General features: G+C 58.8%; 1 protein-coding gene across 1 annotated transcript; it reads left to right on the top strand.

Annotated features, from left to right (window-relative positions):
• Positions 1-1,658: 1,658 nt before the first annotated feature.
• GRIN2C (glutamate ionotropic receptor NMDA type subunit 2C) lies at positions 1,659-17,388 on the top strand. The gene is made up of 13 exons (XM_077787365.2): positions 1,659-2,256; positions 6,259-6,682; positions 8,180-8,775; positions 9,300-9,414; positions 9,965-10,176; positions 11,001-11,169; positions 11,510-11,663; positions 12,974-13,099; positions 13,184-13,413; positions 13,625-13,785; positions 14,350-14,537; positions 15,039-15,271; positions 15,673-17,388. Exons 2-13 carry the CDS (start codon positions 6,275-6,277, stop codon positions 17,062-17,064), a joined length of 3,984 nt encoding a protein of 1,327 aa, XP_077643491.2. The 5' UTR covers positions 1,659-2,256; positions 6,259-6,274; the 3' UTR covers positions 17,065-17,388.
• The last annotated feature ends 2,007 nt before the right edge of the window (positions 17,389-19,395 follow it).

Here is a 19,395-nt window from a genome sequence, read left to right as displayed (position 1 = left end):
GGCTGTGATGGGGATTAAATGTGGGAATGCTGGGGAGCCATGGATGTGATGGTGGAGCTGGTATTGTCCCAGTATGGGGTTGCTGTGCTCCCCTCAATCCAACTGGAAGCTCTGCTGGGAATATTTGTGAGCCAAGACCCTCTGAGGGATCCAGTCCATGGAGCAGCCAGTCCTGGGAGAGATAAATGAAGACCCTGAGCTGCTGGAGGAATAATAAAGGCATGGAAACAGCTCAGTGCTTCTGTGCCAGCCCCAAAGGACCAGATCCCTGGAAAACTGGTCCCACAGGTTCCATCACACGGATCATGAAGGCAGCAGAAAGGGTTAAATGCAGCCACTGCCTCCTTCAACTTTAAACCCAAGACTGGCCCTTTTGTTGAGCTGGGAGAAGGATTTGAGGTGTTGAGGACCTGTTGCCAACCCTTCAATCTCTCTTTGGGCAAGAGAGTGGGCAGTGCTGTGAGAATGAGGCAGAGGTGGGCAGGACATGGCAGCAGGTCCCCAGGACAGGCCAGATCCTGCATCCCCCCTGCCCTGAGCCCTGGCACTGCAGCAGCCTCAGATATTTGGCTGAGCCCTCCTGCAGAGACAGTGGGTGCTGCTTTACAGGGATTAAAACGTAGCCCTAGATGCAATTTTCCTTTTCTTTTTTTTTTTTTTTTTTTTTTTTTTTTTTTTTGGTACCTTTTCCACCCCCGAGGTGCCCCAAAGGCACCCACAGCACCTGGGCAGAAGGTGGCCAGGCTGTCTCAGGGATCAGGGATGGTGTGTGGAGCTCCTGCATCAGGCAGCTCATGGCTGAGCACAGACAGGAGGTTTTTAGGCAAGTCAAAACCTCTCTGGAAACAGCCTCTCCAAGCCCAGCAGCCACAAGGATGCTGTTGCAAGTGGCTGCAGTACCAGCCTGGGTGGCAGACGCCCAACACCCAGCCCATTTGGGTGGCCCTGTCCCCGAGCCAGGCATCTGTCCCTGGGGAAGGCAGAAGGGCAGTGCCTGGGCACGGGCACTGCTGGCACCCGGCTCCGCTGGAGAGGGCAAGTGCTCTTGGGGGGGTGCCCCGTGTTTTGGTGGCTCTGAGCCGGGACATGGGGAGGTTTGGGAGAATTTTCCCCCATAGTGGGGACTGAGCTGAGCTCTAACTCCTGCCAGGTCCTGCCAGAGCTGTAGTCCCCGTGCCTGCAACCACTGGATCATTTTGGGGCACAGTGGGCACCACCCAGGGACAAGGGAGCCCCAGCGGGGTCCCTGCCTGTCTCCCCCCTTCCTTTACTGTATGTCTCCCCTTTTCTACCCCCCCGCCCCATCCCGTCCCCCCGTCTAGCTTGCTCTAAACCAGTGCTGCGGGATCAGCTGATGCTTTAATACTGGCGACAGCTGGAGGATGCTGCTGCCTGCGGGGGCTTTGCTCAGTGCCACCCCCCTCCCTGTGACCGATGGGGACCCTGAGGCTGCCCTGCAGCGGCTGGGGGGCACCACGGTGGGCAGCTGGCCCCTATCCACCAGTTCAATCAGCAAAGGGATGGAAGACATTGGCGGGAGGGAACGAGTCCAGCCGCATTCCTCCAGCCCTCACCGGGGCTGGGGACGGGCAGTGCCCAGAGAGGGAGTCCGTGCCATTTTACCGTGGGTTTTCCCTCCTGGAGATGGAGGAGAGAGGCGAAGGAAAAGAAGGGGTTTCACCCCCTTCTCTCTCCGGCCCCGGGGCCGGCCCCGCTGCCAGGAGAGGCGGGCCGCTTTCGGGAGGGAGGGCTGCTGTCCCCCGTTCCCCCCCTTCCACTGGGGCTGGCGGCCAGCCCCGAAGTTGCGGCGAGGCGGGAGGACACACGTCCTGTCCTTCCACCGCCCCCGGGCTCCCCCCAGCCTCCATCCCCGCATCCCTCCTCCCGACCGTCCCGGCCGGGCAGCCCCGCCGCTCCCGGGCCGGGGGGAGATGGCTGCCGGGGCTCGGGGCTCGCCGAGACACCTGCTGCCACCGGGCCCCCCCCCGTGCACACCCGCTCCGCTCCCGCTCCCTCCTTCCTCCGCTCCCGTGCCTGCCTCCAGCCGCCGCTGCAGAGCCGCCGCCGCCGCCGCCGCCGCCAAGGACGAGCCGGGACCGACGGCGGCCGCCGGAGCGCCCCGGCAGCCGCGGCGGGGGCCCACCCTGCCCCGAGGGGCCGCCCCGCAGGAGGAGAAGCTTCGCAAGAAGCGAACCCCCGGTGGGACGAGCCCCGCCGGGGCCGCGGGGCATGTAGGCACCGAGCAGCGGCGGTCCCGTAAGTACCGGGCGGGCCGGGGGCATCCGGGGCACGGCGGGCTCCGCCGCCGCCCCGCCGCCGCCGCCGGCAACTTTTAGGGATGAGGCGGCTGTTTTTTATGGGGTGGGAGTTTTCCCTGCCCGTCTTCCCCTCCCTCAGCATCACCCCGCATCCCCAGAGCTCCCGTTCCCCATCCCGGGCACGGGACAGAAATGAGCCTTAATCCTGGCCGCTGTTCTGGGGGGTTTTGCGGGGAGTGGGTGGCAGGAAAAAACTGAGGAGACCTCCCCGGGTGCCACCAGCCCTGTGTCCCCCGCCGCCACCTTGCATAACCCAGCGGCAGGCAGGACACTTGGCGTTTATTTTTGGTTAATCCATATTCGACCTTTTTAAGCTGCGTTTCGGTGCGTCTGTGTGCGGGGCCCTCACCCTCGCCCCGGCCCGCAGCCCCCGGCCCGCAACTGTTGCTGTCGGAGGTGCGGGCGAGGAAGGGGAGGCTGATGAGGAAGAGGAGGGTGATGCCGGGTGGTGAGGGATGAAGGTTGAAAGGAGACGGTGCTTGCCGAGGGCTGCCAGGGCTTCTCTGTCCCGAGTCATCCCCCTGCATGGGGACAGGGATGGTGACGAGTTGTCTTTGAGGAGGTTTTGCTGCTTTCTCCCCTTCGGAGGGGCCTCATCGAGGTCTCCTTGCTCCACAGGGACGTCACCATTGGGGCAATGACAAGCCCTGGCACATCCCGTGCCGTCCTCTGTGCCCCCTCTCCTCCCCAAATGGCTCCCATCAGGTTTGGCTTTGCTCTGTCCTTTCGGTCCATCAGCAGCAGTTCCCCATCCCCCGGCACAGGCTGCGTTTTCCCTCTGATTTCAGGCTCGAAGGTTTTTTGGGGGACATAAAATTTCTCTTTCCTGAATGATATTTTGCATTTTGGAATTTTATTTTTCCCATTCCCGAGGTCAAAATATCTGCATGAGCTCTCATTCTCTTGGAGCAGGGAAAGGAGCGAGGGCAAAAAAAGAGGTTTAAGATGAGGAGCAAACTTTCCCTGTTGCATTAGAACGGCATTTCAGGGTCTGGTGAGAGGTAAGGATTCTATCGGTGCCTTTAGCACAAGGTTTCTGTGAGTTTGGTGCATCAGGGGAAGTTGTACCTAGGAAGGTGATTAACTGCTCAAAACTACCCCAAAGCAACAAAACACAAGTGCCAAAGCCACCAAGCAGATTTGTGGTGTCCTCTGGTCTTTGGGGAGGCTGCCAGGAGGTGACATTGCTTTGCCCAGGCTCCTGGCCATGGCCGCCTTCCTCCTGACCCTGACTGGCCACTGGCCCTTCACCCAGCTGTAAAATCTCCCTTTTGGGAAGGTCTTTTTCCCAAGGGACCAATTCTGCAGTGTTTCCTACAAGGGGTTGGAAAATGTGGATTTTCTTTGAAGTTGGCAGGGGCTTTGCCATGTTGTGCTGAGCCCAAGAGCAGCCCCAGCTCTGGCAGCAGCTCCAGAATGGGCTCGGTTTCTCTTCAGCCTCCACCACTTTCCTGCAATCTGTCACCCCCCCAAAAAAACCCCAAATTCTCCAGTACCCCTCTAGCTCAGTAGGAGAAACAATGGGCTGGAAACGCGTGGTGTTAGCTGGGCTGGAGGAGCTGGGTGCCCTTTGCCTCCCAAATTCGGCCATTTTGGAGCAGCCCCATCTCCAGCCTGCACACGGAGCCCTTGCCAGCCACAGCCTCCCTGGCCTTAAACCCCTCCACCTCTTCCATGCCCACCAAAGGCTGTGGTGAGCCAGCCTGAGTCTGGTGGCACCAGGGCCCTGGGAAGGTGGAAATTCCTTGCCCTGGTTGTCTCAGCCTGGCTGAACGATGGGATGAGCCCATGCCCACCTCCCCTCTGCTGCTGCCAGTGCATGCCAGCTGGGAGGGAGGGGGATATTTCCCACCTGTGGCTTGGTCCGTGGGAAACCAGATTGCTCAGCCCTGTCCCCAGTCACAACCGGGAGCAGGGGGTGACAAAGATTGGCACTGCAAGGGACAACCATTAGTCTGTGCCTGGATTACTCAGTACTGGAAGAGGCTCCGAAGCTTAGGCAAGAGCTGAGTTGAGGAAGAGGAGGATAAGGTCCTGGAGTAGGTGAGGTGCCAGGGCTGGCACAAGCAAACCCAATCGATCACCACAAGGGCCCAGAGTATATTTAAACGTCCTTGAGGAGGGCTCAGCCGGGCAGTGCTGCTGGCAGGGCGGTTCTGTTTGTTTTGGGTGGCGTGTTGCTCCCCTTCCTCTCTGCTCTGGGTAGCTGATGCCGGATTCCCGATGAATTATTTATCACAGGACTAAAAATACTTGGGAATTCACAGTGAGGAGCAGGCAGTGCAGGCTGCCCTGGCACTGAGCTGGCCGTGCCGGAGCGTGGGACGCTGCCAGCATGGCATGACTCACCTGCTGCCCTCTCGGGCCAAGGGGCCCTGGCTGCGGCCGTCAGTGTGGCGTTGTGGCTCCTGCAGCTCCACCAGCTGTGATGTGCAGTGGGGTGGGAGATGCAGTCGAGTAGAGTGAACCCCCTGCGTGGTGGTGGGTGCTGGGGGTGGGTGATTCCCTGATGAAACTCAGCCAGTTGAGAGAGATGCTGCCTGGTGAGTGTCAGTGCCCGGACAGGTGCCCAAGACTTCCTGGCAGCCACGGGGTACAGGAGGGAAATGTGTGCTTTGTGTTCTCTGGAGGGAACAGCCCCAGTGCTCAAATCTGCACCCAGCAGCTCTTGCAGGGTGCCCGGCCCAGCAGCTGTTGGGTTTATATCCTGCATTTTCAGTCCAACACGCTGGCAATGTTTTTGCAGTGTGCTGAAGGGATGGCCGTGACTGCGGCACGGAGGAGTGCTGGGGTGCAGGTCACTGGGGCAGCCCAGACCCCAAAACCAGCCGGGACTCAGTGAGAGGAGCATGCTGGAGACACATTAAGCAACAGCAGCTTTTAATTGCAAGGGACGTTTCTTAGCACCAGCTGGCACCTCGCTGCATGAAGCAACACTGGTGTGTTGGGGACATAACGTGCCACTGTCCCCCTCCCTGCTGCCCTGCTTGGCACAAGGGTGACTGCCCTGGGGGAAATGGGGCTCAGAGGGGCTTGGATACCCCTGGCCACAGGTTGGTTTTGCTGGTGGTGTCTGAGAAGTGAACTCCAGCACAGGGGTGCATCAGGGATGTGTCCTGCTTCAGGGGACTGTCACCTCAACTGCTGCAGTGGGGAACTGGGGACCTGGCAGGGAGGATGTGCCCAAACATCCCCCAAGAGCCTGGATTTGGGGTGCAGCCAGCACAGACACAGTGTGAAGGGTGTCCCATCGGGGTGGGCACTGCCAGCAGGGGACACACACTGAGGGTAAAGAGAAGAAGAAGGAAAGCTGAAGGATGCTGTGGAAAACTTGGAGAAATGGAGTCGGATAGGTGCCTTGGTTGGGATTTTGTGGCAAAGGAGCTGAAGTAGGGTGATGGGCAGCAGACAGGCAGCAGGAGAGGCAGGGAACCAGCTACTTCAGTGACTGTGATTTGCAAAATCTCAACAAGCAGGGTGCAGAGCTCAAGGGCAAAGCCTTTGAATATTGAAGGTGGCTGCCTGCTGCAGAGAGAGGCACCAAAGAGCTGCCAGCCCCTCCTGGCATCTCTTGCAGCTGTCCCTGTCCCTGGCTGAAGGGATGGCATGGACCAGTGTAGCAGTGGTGGCTTTTGAAGGGGTGGGAGGGCAGTGGAGGGAGACAGTGATGGGGAGATGAGGACACGGTGGTGGTGGTGGGAAGCAGGGTTAGTGGTTGATAAGGCTGGAGACAAGAGACACTGAGGTGCACGGTGGATGGTGAGAACAACACTGTGGTCCATTCCTTCAGCACATCCAGTGTCCATGGATGGGGGTCCCCTTGTTCCCTGGGGTCAACCCTCGAAGGTGGTGGCCCAGGGCAGTGGGGAGGGCTGGGGTGAGCGGGGCTGGGGGTGCAGGTGCGAGGCTGGATGCGAGGGGCCGTGTGCTGTGCTGGCAGGGACACGCTGGTGGACATGGGCAGAGCGCCGGCGCACGCTCTGCTACTGTCGATGGTGCTGGGCTGCTCGGCTGCCTTCACGGACATCCTGCTGCCCGGCGCTGAGGAGCCGGTGGTCAACGTGGCTGTGGTGTTCGGGGGCTCGTCCTACCCCCTGCACATCCGCTCCCGCCTGAGCCCCCAGAGCTTCCTGGACATGCCCCTGGAGATCCACCCCATCACTGTTGTCGTCAACAACACCAACCCCAGCACCCTCCTCACCCAGATCTGCGACATCCTCGCCGGCCACAAGATCCACGGCATCGTCTTTGAAGACAACGTGGGCACGGAGGCCGTGGCCCAGATCCTTGACTTCATCTCCTCCCAGACCCAGGTCCCCATCATCAGCATCAGTGGCGGGTCTGCAGTGGTCTTGACCCCAAAGGTGAGGTACTCAGTATTTCCAGGGGGGGTGAGAGAAATGAGGAACTGTTCGAGTGGCGTAGGTAAAGGATGTGGAATGCTGGAGGACGGAGGAGCTGCTGGACTGCAGCTTTGGAATCAGGGGCAGGAATGGTGGATCAGTGGCTGTGGCAGTGTTGCTGACTGGGGTGGTGGGACATGGTGGGGACTTCAATGGGATATGGGAGAGGACCTCAGTGCCCAGTGCAAGGGCCTTCCCTGGGTGCTGCTTCCTGTGCCCACCATGGGATGCTGGGTTGGTGGCACTGCAGCTTCTGGGGCAGCAGCAGGGTTATCACAACCTTCTCTTCCTCCCGCCCTGCTGGGGCTGGATCCAGCCCTGGAATGGCTGTGTGGGCAGCATGAAGAAGCCTTGCTCAGCTGTGGTGGTGATTTCAGGTGCACCACGGCTCACACAGGATTTCTGTCTTCTCTGCTCCTCACTGAATAAGACACTGTCAGTCACTGTCACCTGCCTGCTGGGAACTGCTGGTGGCAGGGAGAGATGGAGGGTCCTGGGCATGGAGATCTGGGTTATCTCCTCATAGCAGCTCATCCCAGCCTGACCGGCCTGGGTGCTGGAGTGGTTTCAGTGCTTGCTCTTTCCTGTGGCTGGAGATCCTGCTCTTCTTCAGGGAGCAGATTTTGTGCTTTTCTTGCATAGTGGTTTGGGGTCCAATCCCCCCAGATTGCACCCCCACAGCCCTGCCTGTACTCTCTGGTGCTCATGGAGCACCTCAAGCTCATTGTGGGAGGGTGGCAGTGGGCTCTGGTTGATGCAGTGGACTCAGGTGGGTGCAGAGGGCTCAGATGGAGCCCAGAGCAATGGAAAAATATCCATGGCTTTGCAGTCCAGGTGATTTTGTGCAGCTTTCTCCAAGGGTTGCATATTTTGGGGTCACTGGAGGGATCAATCTCCTCCCTGTCTAGGATTCACTGGGGCTTACCTCAGACTACTTCTCTGAAGGTGGAGAGGAGGGTCTGGGTGGTGAAACCTGCTGCCTGCACGTGACCTTCAGCAACTGCCATTCCCTGAATCATTTAAGACAGAATCAGACCAATTAAGATTTGCTAATGAGAGGCCAGATGGCCAGGGAGGTAGAGCAGGAGGGAAGGAGCCATAGAGGCTCTGGCTGCAGGTAGTGAGATGGAGCAGGGATGGGATCTGTGCTCCTGGCAGAGCTCTCACCCACCTCCTTCTCATGGTTTAAGAAGAAATTGATGATCTCCTTTGGAGGATGGAGAAATTTGTGGTCAATATGTTAAGAAATGGATGTGAGGCTGCAGGAGTTGACCCTTTGCATGGGGTAAAGTTCTTTGGAGGAGTATTAGTCTGATTTTGGGTGTCTCCAGCCCATGGACCACACTGGTTCACAGCAATCTTGAACTTCTCATGATGGCAAATTCAAGGAGTCTTGCATGGGTGCATGAGACCTGGATCATGATGCCAGAGCAGCCTCTGATCCCTCTCCTCCCTCAGGAGCCTGGATCAGCTTTCCTGCAGTTGGGTGTCTCCATCGAGCAGCAAATCCAGGTGATCTTCAAGGTGCTGGAGGAATACGACTGGGGCTCCTTTGCTGTCATCACCAGCCTCTACCCAGGCTACAACATCTTCCTGGACGTCATCCGCTCCTTCACGGATGCCAGCTACTTTGGCTGGGAGCTGCAGGAGGTGCTCACCTTTGAGATGAGCCAGGAGCAGAGCAGCTCCAGGACGCAGCGGCTCTTGCGCCAGATTGATGCCCAGGTCCTCATTGTTTACTGCTCCCGAGAGGAGGCCGAGTATCTCTTCTCCATGGCAGAACAAGCCGGCCTTGTGGGGCCAGGATACATCTGGATCGTGCCCAGCATGACAGTGGGCAACATGGAGGTGCCGCCCTCCTCCTTCCCAGTTGGCCTCATCAGCGTGGTGACGGAGAGCTGGAAGCTGAGCCTGCGGCAGAAGGTGCGGGATGGCGTGGCCATCATTGCCATGGGGGCAGCCAGCTTCTTCCGTGCCCACGGCTACCTCCCAGAGGTGGGGCGGGACTGCTGGACCCCCACCAGGGCCACCACCACCAACACAAGCTTCTACCGGTGAGGATCTGGGACCCTGGGGTGGGTGTAAAATGGGAGGAGTGGGGAAAAGGTGAGGGAAAGTGCAGGGGAGGAGGAGGGTGGAGCTGGCAAGCAGCAAGGATGGTGCTCACTGAGGGCTACAGCTGTTAGTCCATGTCTCTCAGCTGGGATTCTCCTGGAGCATCTCCCCTGACATCTCCCATCATCTCCCTTGTCTTTTCCCATGTTTCTTGGTGACTCAGGACCCCTGGGGGTCTCAGGGGGGCTATCACAGCTCTGTGGCACCTCGGGGTTGCTTGGCAGTCTGTGCACGCTCAGCCCTGCAGTGGGCCATCATCCTTGGTGCCTCCTTGCTAGAAGGGCTTTCTCCAGCTCCCCTCTGCCCCTTGCATGGGGGTTAAAGCTGGTCCCCAGCTCTCAGCCACACGTCTCCATGTGGCAGCCTGGCTGAAGGTGGAGGAGGAGGAGGAGGAGGAGGAGGAGGAGGGCTGCACAGCGCAGGGCTGCACAGCCAATTGCTTACAGGTTTTGTGTCCCACCAGGCACCTTCTGAATGTGACTTGGGAGCACAGGGACTTCTCCTTCAATGAAGGTGGCTACTTGGTCAAGCCCACCATGGTGGTGATCACACTCAACCAGCACCGGCTCTGGGAGATGGTAGGACCCCCAGGCCCCCTGAGATGGGCACACTGTGGGGTGGCTGGGCAGGGTGAGCATGGGGCCATGCACAAGCTGGGGTCCCATCCTGGGGTGGACTGTACCATGCAAAACCCAAAAGTACCACAGCTGACCTCAAAAGTACCCATGGTGCCATGGTGGGGGGCTGCAGCAATGATGAGCACCAAAGCTCTGGCAGGAGTTGTCAGTTTTTCCTTGCAATTTGGCTGATAAGTTAAAAAAAGTCAAAAATGCAGATGCCCAATTCTGGAGAACAGCAGCCAAACACCTGGACCTGAAACAAGATGCATGGAGTTTTTTTGAAAGTATTTTAAGTAAATAAATTTGGCCAGGTTTGTGCTCACCCGAGTGTGAAGCTTGGGGCTCAGGAGGAAACACCTCACCCCATGGTCCAGCAGCGTGTGGGGAAAGGGATGCTGAGATGGGGATCCCAAGGAATAAGCCCCAAAGGTGGGAGGATGGATATGGGACCATGTGTGACCCCCACAGCCCCTCGCTGGGGTGACCATGTGCTCTCCTTTGGGGGCAGGTGGGCAAGTGGGAGAAAGGCATCATCCACATGAAGTACCCGGTGTGGCCCCGCTACGGCTCCTTCATGCAGCCCGTGGTCGACAACCGCCACCTGACAGTGGCCACCCTGGAGGAGAGACCCTTCGTCATCGTGGAGAACACGGACCCCAGCACGGGGGTCTGCGTGCGCAACACCGTGCCCTGCCGCAAGCAGACCAACTCCTCCCAGAGGTGGGCAGGGACGTGGAGCTCGGCCATTCTGGCCACCACTCCCTTGACACGTGTGAGAACCCCGGGCTTGGTCTGGGGTCTCGTGTGGTGGTAAAATCTCTCCTCCAACCCGTGCTTCCAAAGAAAAACTCTGCAGCCTCTTGTTGTTCAGTCTCAAGGCAGTTTATTGCGAGTTATCTAAAAGATTTTCTTCTTGGGCTGCTGTGGTTTGCTCACAGCTCAGGCAGAGGCACACACACACCCTGACATCCTCTTTGTCTGCTGCCTTCTTCTTCTCTCCCCCCACCCAGGGCTGCTGCTGTCTTTTATATGATATATTATGTATTACATGTTTACAGTTTTTCCCCAATACCTACTACCTATATTACAAAGTGCTTTTCTACTCTAAACCAATCCATAAGTGCCAGCATCACCAAGAACATGGAGGCAAGGAAGAAGAAGGAGGAAGAACAGGATCAGCCCACTTTCCTCCATCTTAGAACTTCTGACCCCCATGTACAAAGTAAAAACCCCCCTGTACAGGTGCTAAAACCCCCTGTACAGCACTAAAAAATTTTCCCCTCTACTTTGTAGCTACTTCTACTATAATATCTAAACTTTTGTGACTGCTTGTTCCACCTTCAAAGTTGGTAACTCATTCCATGGCTCAAACTCAAAATCACAGCTGTTTCCAGCTGCCTGCCAGGGTCTAAAATGCTTCTGACCAAGGCCTGGAACCTCTAAAAATGTCTGAGGGACATTTTGAGTTCCAACAGACACGTGGTGTCCAGGGTGCTCAGAGCACCTCTGTTTGGTCCAACCCATCTTTCCTGGTGTGTTTCCAGTGGCGATGGCCTTGTGGATCCCTACACTAAGCTGTGCTGCAAAGGTTTCTGCATCGACATCCTGAAGAAGCTGGCCAAGGCGGTGAAGTTCTCCTACGACCTCTACCTGGTGACCAATGGCAAACATGGCAAGATTGTCCGTGGGGTCTGGAACGGCATGATTGGTGAGGTAGGAATTGGCATGGCTCAGACCCCACTTTGACACTCCCTGGAGGGCACCACTCACCCCTGACCTGGGGCTTTTCTGGTGAAGATGGGGTTTGTGGTGGGACTGTAGGCAGGGCACAGCTTGGCATGAGCTCCTTCCTGGAGGAGTCATCAGATGAACACTTACGACCCCACAGCACGGTGTGTCCGTGCCACTGCTCACTTAGGAAGCTAATATTTATTTTTTAAAAGGCAGAAATTAAGGCTGGAAATGCTGGAGATGAGGAAATGCCTGGGGAAAGTGGTCTGGGTCCTTCTGCTTGTCCCTCTGCCCATCCCGAGCTGACCTGCCCCTTTTCCAGGTGTACTACAAGCGTGCAGACATGGCCATCGGCTCCCTCACCATCAATGAGGAGAGGTCTGAGATTGTGGATTTCTCTGTACCCTTTGTGGAGACGGGCATCAGCGTCATGGTGGCCCGGAGCAATGGCACCGTGTCCCCCTCTGCTTTCCTGGGTGAGCCCTGTGCCCCCCTGTCTTCCTGCAGGTTCATCCCATGCTTCCTACAAATGCAAATTGGAAATATTGTTCCGTTTTAGCAACTTTCAAGGAAAAAAAGCCTAAGTCATAAAGGAAGGAGATTGTGCTGTCGGCTTTGGGGCTTCTTCCTTCCCTGCCTGAATAATCCTTTTATTATGGAGATGGAGGCTGGAGACTGAGGCTGGGCTCAGTGGTTTTCTCCTCTTCATTTTTTGTGTGGAGGAGGGAGGATGGGGACGTGGAAGGATTTGCCAGCTTGGAGCTCTGCTTTGGGGACCCATCTCTACCACTGTCACCAGAGACAGAGGTTAAGCCAAGTGTAGGAAACTGCCAGTGCTAAAAGTTTTATTTAATGAGTTTTACACCAGCAAAACTGCAGCCTAGGAAGGGGAGGATGGGCAATGTCCTCAAGAAATTCAGCTCGGGCAGGGCTCTCTGCTCTCAGCAAGGGCACAGCAGCAATGTCCCAGCTCAGCTGGCACTGGGATCTTGTGTGGGGAGGGTGCAGGTGGGTGCTAGGGATGCCACAGAAGGTGGGACCATCAGCCTGGGCACATCCTCCTCATCCTGTGCCCCCCACACCATGAAGCCCAGACTCCCACAGAAGCAGGGTCACCTTCACCAGCCCCAGGGACAGACGGAGCATCCCACCCTGGTTTGGCAGGGCGGGGGTCTGCTGTCCCCATGTCCCCGTGTCTCCTGCCTCTGCGCTAGTGAGTCACGTCTCCATCAGGGAGGCCTCTCCTCTCTGACAGCGAAGGACGTGCTGATAAATGGACCTTGGTGGCCACACGTTGACAGCTCGGATGCATCCCCAGCACTCCTGCTGCTCCATCCCACATCATCTTGGGCAGGCCAGGGGTCATTGCCTGTCACCACTCACGGGGGGCTCTCCCCAGAGCTGAGCAGGGCTGGGGAGCTGGTTCTGTGCCTGATGCAGGCACAGCTCTGTGGCCAGAACTGTCATGGGGGACAACATGGGATCCCATGGGAAACCCTCCTGCAGTGACCCTGGAGATGGGTAGCATTTTGTAAAGATCTCCCTGTTGGTGAGAACCTGATTTGGTCTAGGCAGGGAAGCATGGCTGCATCCCCTAGCTCTGCAGCTACCCCCTTCCCTCCTTATTCCCTGTGGAGCTGCTTGGCCATGGTGCTGCCAACCTCCAACTCCTCTCCAAGAAGCAGCAATATTCAGGATGAGCCCCATCTATCCAGGAGGGCTCCTGGCAGTCCTCAGAGGACCAGGGATGTCCTTGGAGGCTCACAAAGTTCTACTTGCTTTGCAGAGCCTTACAGCCCGGCCGTGTGGGTCATGATGTTTGTCATGTGCCTCACTGTGGTGGCCATCACCGTCTTCGTGTTCGAGTACTTCAGCCCCGTTGGCTACAACCAGAATCTCACCAGTGGCAAGAGTGAGTGGGAAGGAGGGAGCTGGGAGGGGGGGACATGTCCCTGGCTGGGCTGACAACTCTCCCCTCTGTTCCCTGTCCCCGCAGGGCCAGGAGGTCCCTCCTTCACCATCGGCAAGTCCGTGTGGTTGCTGTGGGCTCTGGTCTTCAACAACTCAGTCCCCATCGAGAACCCCAAGGGCACCACCAGCAAGATCATGGTGCTCATCTGGGCCTTCTTCGCCGTCATCTTCCTCGCCAGCTACACGGCCAACCTGGCTGCCTTCATGATCCAGGAGCAGTACATTGACACTGTGTCGGGGCTGAGTGACAGGAAGGTGATCAGTGGGTCGGGAACCCTAAAAAATCCCTAAAAAAACCCTTTTTGAAGTTACTGGCAGTGATGTGTGTGGAGCTACACATCGCTGCCAGTCGGCTGGGCATGAGTGCATGAGTAGAGGGCTGGCTGCAGGGAGGGGACGTGCTAGGGACATGGAAAGACATGGGCACCGTGTGATGCCACTCCCCATCTGGGGCTCCCCATTGCAGTTCCAGAGGCCACAGGAGCAGTATCCACCCTTCCGCTTTGGCACTGTCCCCAACGGCAGCACCGAGAGGAACATCCGCAGCAACTACCCCGACATGCACACCCACATGGTCAAGTACAACCAGCGCTCTGTGGAGGACGCCCTCACCAGCCTCAAAATGGGGTATGGCTCCCTGAGATGGGGTATGACCCCCCAGATGGGGTATGGCTCTCAGAGCTCCTCCAAATTACATACAGCACCCCCAGATAACTATGGCTCCCTGGAATAGGGTACAGGACTTCCCAGATGGAGAAGGGATTTCTCAACTGGGGTACAACCCCCCCAGAAGTTGGATGTGAGCCCCCCCCCCAGGCTGGGTACAGCTCTCCCAGACAGGATATGACTCTGTGCATCTTCTCTGAATGAAGTACAGGACCCCCAAACAGGGCACACCATGCTGCAGACGGGGTACAGCTCCATACAGCTGCCCTCAAAGGGATGCAGCTCCCCCCAGATGGGACATGGCTGTGGTACACAGCCCCCCCAGGGTCGGGTACTTCCCCTCCAAGTGTGGTTACAGCACTCCAGGATTGGTGAGGGACCCCAAGAGCACACAGAACCCCCCAGAACCCCCTCCAGATGGGCTACAGCTTTCTGAAAGGGATAGAGCCCCCAGCATAGGCACAGCCCTCCCCCACTAATGGGCTTTCAGACCCCCCCTCACCCTTCCTCCTGTTGGTGGGGCAGGAAGCTGGATGCCTTCATCTACGACGCGGCGGTGCTCAACTACATGGCAGGCAAGGATGAGGGCTGCAAGCTGGTGACCATCGGCAGCGGGAAGGTGTTTGCCACCACGGGCTACGGCATTGCCCTGCAGAAGGACTCGCGCTGGAAACGAGCCATTGACTTGGCCCTGCTCCAGTTCCTGGGAGATGGTGGGTGTCTGTGTGAGCTCCTCCTTAGCCCTGTCCCCATCCTCACCCCACCCCTGCCCTGCAGATCAACCCAGGGAACAGGGCTTTGGTCCTCAGACCCCGGGCAGCCTTCGCAGCTGACATCCTCGTGGCAGGATGGCATTGAGGGGCTTCACCAGCTCCTTTCAGGGGATATGAAATCCTCTGGATGTTGTGCGTATCATTCCCTCTGGGGTTGTAAAATCCTGGAGATGGCTGTGCACAACATTTGAGGGCAGTAAGCATGGCTGGTTGGCACATGGGTGTGGAACAGAGTCGGGAGAGGACCCTGGAGAAGGACAAGTGACTGGTGGGATTCTCAGGCCAATGGCAGCAGCAGCATTAGGTGATTCCAGCTCCAGAAGTTCAGGGGTCTCTTTATCCTCCTCCACCCACAGTGGGGTGGAAAGGGGCAGGGATGTGCTAGGGAAGATAATTCCCAGGGGTGGATTTTCACCCCTTGCACTGTTATGCATGTCCCAGGTGAGACCCAGAAGCTGGAGACAGTTTGGCTATCAGGGATCTGCCAGAATGAGAAGAATGAGGTGATGAGCAGCAAGCTGGACATCGACAACATGGCTGGGGTGTTCTACATGCTGCTGGTGGCCATGGGGCTGAGCCTGCTGGTCTTCGCTTGGGAGCACCTCGTCTACTGGAAGCTGCGTCATTCCGTCCCCAAGTCCCACAAGCTTGACTTCCTCCTGGCCATCAGCAGGGTGAGGGATGCTGACGGGGCTTTTGAGGGACCCAAATGTCTTCGCGTGGTGTCACAGAGATGGACACGGCTTGGTGGGCATTGTCCTTTGACCCGCATGGGAAGGACTGGAGATGTTCTTGTTGATATGAGGTCTTGGTGAGAAAAGCCAGCTTTTGGGAAAAGGGCTCAGTCCTGGAAATGACCCCACATCCTTATCAGCAGCCCTGGGGAAAGGGGTGATAGAGGATAGTGTCACACACGCTGACAAGTTCTGGGGATCCTGGGGAGGGGGCATCAGTGCTCTGAAGCTACTTCAGGCTCAGCAGCATGAATTCAGCTCAGCAGGGTGGGCTCAAGGGGGCAGAACCCCACTGACCTTGGGGTCAGTGATAATGGGGGGATCCCCATTTCTCCCCACAGGGCATCTACAGCTGCTTCAATGGAGTGCAGACCCTGTCGAGCCCCGGGCGGGCACCCACACCCGATGTCACTGCCAGCTCAGCCCAGGCCAATGTGCTGAAAATGCTGCAGGCGGCCAAAGAGATGGTGACAACGGCCAGCGTGGGCGGCTCACTGGAGCAGGCCACCCGCACCATCGAGGACTGGAGCAACCACAGTGAGCGCCTCCAGACCACCTTCTCCCTGAGGACACCTCAGCTCGTGGTGCAGAACAGCACCGGCGCACACCGGGGGCCCCACTCTGGCCCGCACCCTGCCGAGAGGCTGGGGAGAGCCTACGCACCCAAGGGTGCTCCCCTGGGGCTGCCGCTGCCCCAGCCCATCCCCGTGGACTCCCGTCTGCACGGAGAGGAGAAATGGAGAGGGGAAAACGAGCACCCCCACCTGCTACACCCCCTGAAGTTTCGGGGCGGCTGCGTAGGGGATGAAGCCCTCACAGGTTTCCCCCACCTCCTGGTGAAGACTTCCCCAGGAGGGGATTACGGGGAGCAGATGCTGGTGGGGAACCATGTCGGGGCTCCCCTCCCGCCCCCCACATCCCCCAGGGACCTCCCACCACCGGACATCTACAGCGAGCACAAGCGGCCGTCGGGACGGGGGGACCGGCTGCAGAACAACCCCCTGCTCCAGAGGGACGGGGCACACGGGGGCTCAGGGACTCTGCCCCGGCTGCTCTCGGCAGCGGAGAAGAAGCGGGAGGCGGGCAGCGCCTTCCAGCCTCCATCCTGCTCTCGCGGAGCCTTCCCCAAAGTCACCAGGACTTGCAGAGCCCGGGCCGAGCCGGCGCGGCCGGAGGCGGCGGCGCTGGAGCGGGACAAGCTGGGTCGGTGGGCGAGCTCGGCCAGGGCGCCCGGGGAGCGCGGCGAGAAGCGGCGGCCGGCGGGGCCGCGGCGCTGCGGGGCCGCCCGCGCCGACGTGCCCGACCTCTTCCCCGAAGCCGAGCCCGGCCACGGCTGCGGCTCCCGCTGCCCGCAGGCCGCTGGCCGGCTGCCGCCGCGCTCGCCCGCGGCCAGGCTGCCGTCCTACCGGGAGGCGTGCCGGCAGAACCCCCGCGCCGCCTTCACCGTGCCGGCGTGCGCTCCCCGCGCCTGCATGAACTCCAACCCGCCCCTCTACGCGAGGCACGTCTGGCGGGGCGCCGCGCCGTCCCGGGAGCACCCCGGGGTGCGCCCCTGCGAGCGGGGCTCCGGGCGCTGGGACAGCGCCTGCAGGGACTGCGGGAGGCGCGGGGAGCTGGCCTTGCTGCGGGCCGTGGCGGCGGACAGGAGGGACCCGCTGGTGGCCCGAGGGGTGGCGAGTCCCTGCGCCGGCGGGTCCTGGCGGCGGGTCTCCAGCCTAGAGTCGGAGGTGTGATGGGGGGACAGGGGGGTGTCCGCACCCCTCTGCCTGCCCAATGCCCGGGTATCCCCACGGGCCAGCCAGCGGCTCCCGGCCGGGCTCCGGCCTCCCGGCGTCCTGCACCGCCGGCAGCGGGATGCTCCAAGCGGCTCGGCGGGTCCCGGTGCGCTCTTTTGGGGGAGTCAGAGGAGCCTGGCAAGGGCTGGTACATGCTGGGTCAAGTTCTCCCTACGGGCGGGGACGCCAAATGCATCGCCGCCGTTTCGCCGTCACGTTTTGGTTTCATTCAAAGGACTCGAAACGCCATGTCCAGGTCAATAAAAAGACATTTTCAGCTGCCTGGGGACCCTTCTTCCACCCTCCGGGGCTGCCCTTGGCATCAGGGGTTCCCATGAATATTCGTTGTCCTGTGCACTCCCTCCCCGTCCGTGTCCCGTTACTGCTGAGCCGCGGCACAGGCTCGTCCCGCCGGCAAGGGAAAGATGGAAAAGGAAAATGGCAACTGCTCGGAGGGTTTAATTAGGAGCCGTCAGCCTGTGCAGAGGCTGGAGCCGAGCACTGGAGCCGGGGTTCATGCCCCCTGCTCAGGCTTTGGGGTGCCGGGCACTGATGGCCCTGGGCTCGGTCAGTGAGTGATGCTGCGCACGGCAGCCTGGCAGGGATCTCCAGCTCGGCAGAGCCGCGGGGAATGAGAGAGGGAAAAATTCCTCCCACCTTCCCAGGCTGATGGAGCCATAAATCAGGCGTGATAGATGAGCCAGGCTGAATTCTCTCTTCATGTACGTCTGACACAGGCCTTTCCCTGCCGGGCTGGGGCCGAGCAGAGGCGGCCGTGACTCACAGGAGCCTCAGGCAGGGAAGAGGGTCTTTGGGAGATGGGAATTGCTGCTCCGGGCCCCGGGCTGCAGCCACGGCTTTGCCGGGCGCTTCCAGCCCCATCCCAGAGCAGCACACCAGGACTCCACAGAGCTGCCCGTGACTGGCTGGCAGGCTGTCCCAGGGAGATGCCAACCCTCAGCCCCTCTTCCCAGCTTTGGCATCACCTTCCTCCATGAATATCTCCCCGGGAAGCTGCTCTAGATCTTCTTTTCTCTCTTTTCTTTTCTTTTCTTTTCTTTTCTTTTCTTTTCTTTTCTTTTCTTTTCTTTTCTTTTTCTTTTTCTTTTTCTTTTCTCTCATTAAAACACAGTTGTTGGGGGTTGCTGGCAGCCACCGAGCAGTTGGGGCCGGTAACAGCGAGGGGATGATGGCAGGGACTGCTCCGGGACACCCAGCCCTGCCCCAGGGATGGCTGCAAAACCCCGAGGAGGTCCAGAAGGGCCCGGCCACGTGTGGTCCAGGCTCAAAAGAATTGGCAATATCTGTCTGTGCATCCATCTGTCCGTCAATGCATCCACCCATCTGCCTGGGGTTAAATCCAGCCAGTCCCCCCCATCCCCCAGCCTGGCTGCCATCACACACTAGTGCCGGGCGCTTTAATTCCCTTTACTTATTTATCATTGCAATTGTCTCTTAATAGCTTTGGCAGCCCCTCCAAGCCTCCTGGTGAGGCTGGGAGGGGCTGATGTATAAATAAAAGCCATAAATAAATTAATCCGGTTGAAGAGGAGGGTATTCATCCAGGTTGGCACAGGTGATGGCACCCATTCACTCGGGGTAGCTCTTCCCAGCCGAGTGCCCCAGAACCCCCTGGAGTGACAGGCTGGTCCCCAGAAGCTTCAGTGTGGTTTTGGGAACCTTCCCTCAAATTGTGGCTCTCTGGCTCAAGGAAGCCAGCATCCACAGCTGCAGTCAAACGTGAGCTGAGGTTGGGGCTGTGACAGCAAAGGGGAGCAGAAAAGGGGAAAAAAAAGTATCAAAAATCCCCAACCCACGTTTTAAATTAATTAGTGATGTCCCTGGTGACTCAGCAGAGGCCAAATGGAGCTGCTTCATGTTTTATGGAAGGGCTTTGCTGCAGGAGACTGAGGACAGCGAGGGACAGGACAAACGGGGTGCAGGGGGTGCTCCCAGGGGAGGTGGCCCCAGGGCTGGGTGTCAGCACCTGGTGTAAGGCCAGGGCTATTCTGGGTGCCACGTGTGAATGCCCAGGTCCCTGGCCACCATGGTGGCATTTGCATAGTCATCTTTACGTGTCAGCTGGGATGGAAAAGCAGAGTTTTTCTCCCATTTCTGGTGCCAGGCACTGGGCACTGGTGGGAAAGGAAGTGTTTGGGGTATGACCAGTCCACTGCAGGTGAGATCTGTGACCTTCAAGGACCACAGAAGGACTAAGCTGCTCCTGCAGAATTTCCCTGAGGGAAGCAGGGACAAACACCAGGGACAAACCTTCAGGGAAGCAGCAGT

The sequence above is a fragment of the Lonchura striata genome, chromosome 18 (assembly GCF_050655825.1).
Source record: "Lonchura striata isolate lonStrDom1 chromosome 18, ASM5065582v1, whole genome shotgun sequence".
Taxonomy (NCBI): Eukaryota; Metazoa; Chordata; class Aves; order Passeriformes; family Estrildidae; genus Lonchura; species Lonchura striata.
Note: the sequence above shows the minus strand (reverse complement) of the source record. Positions and strands in the feature narration are given on the sequence as shown.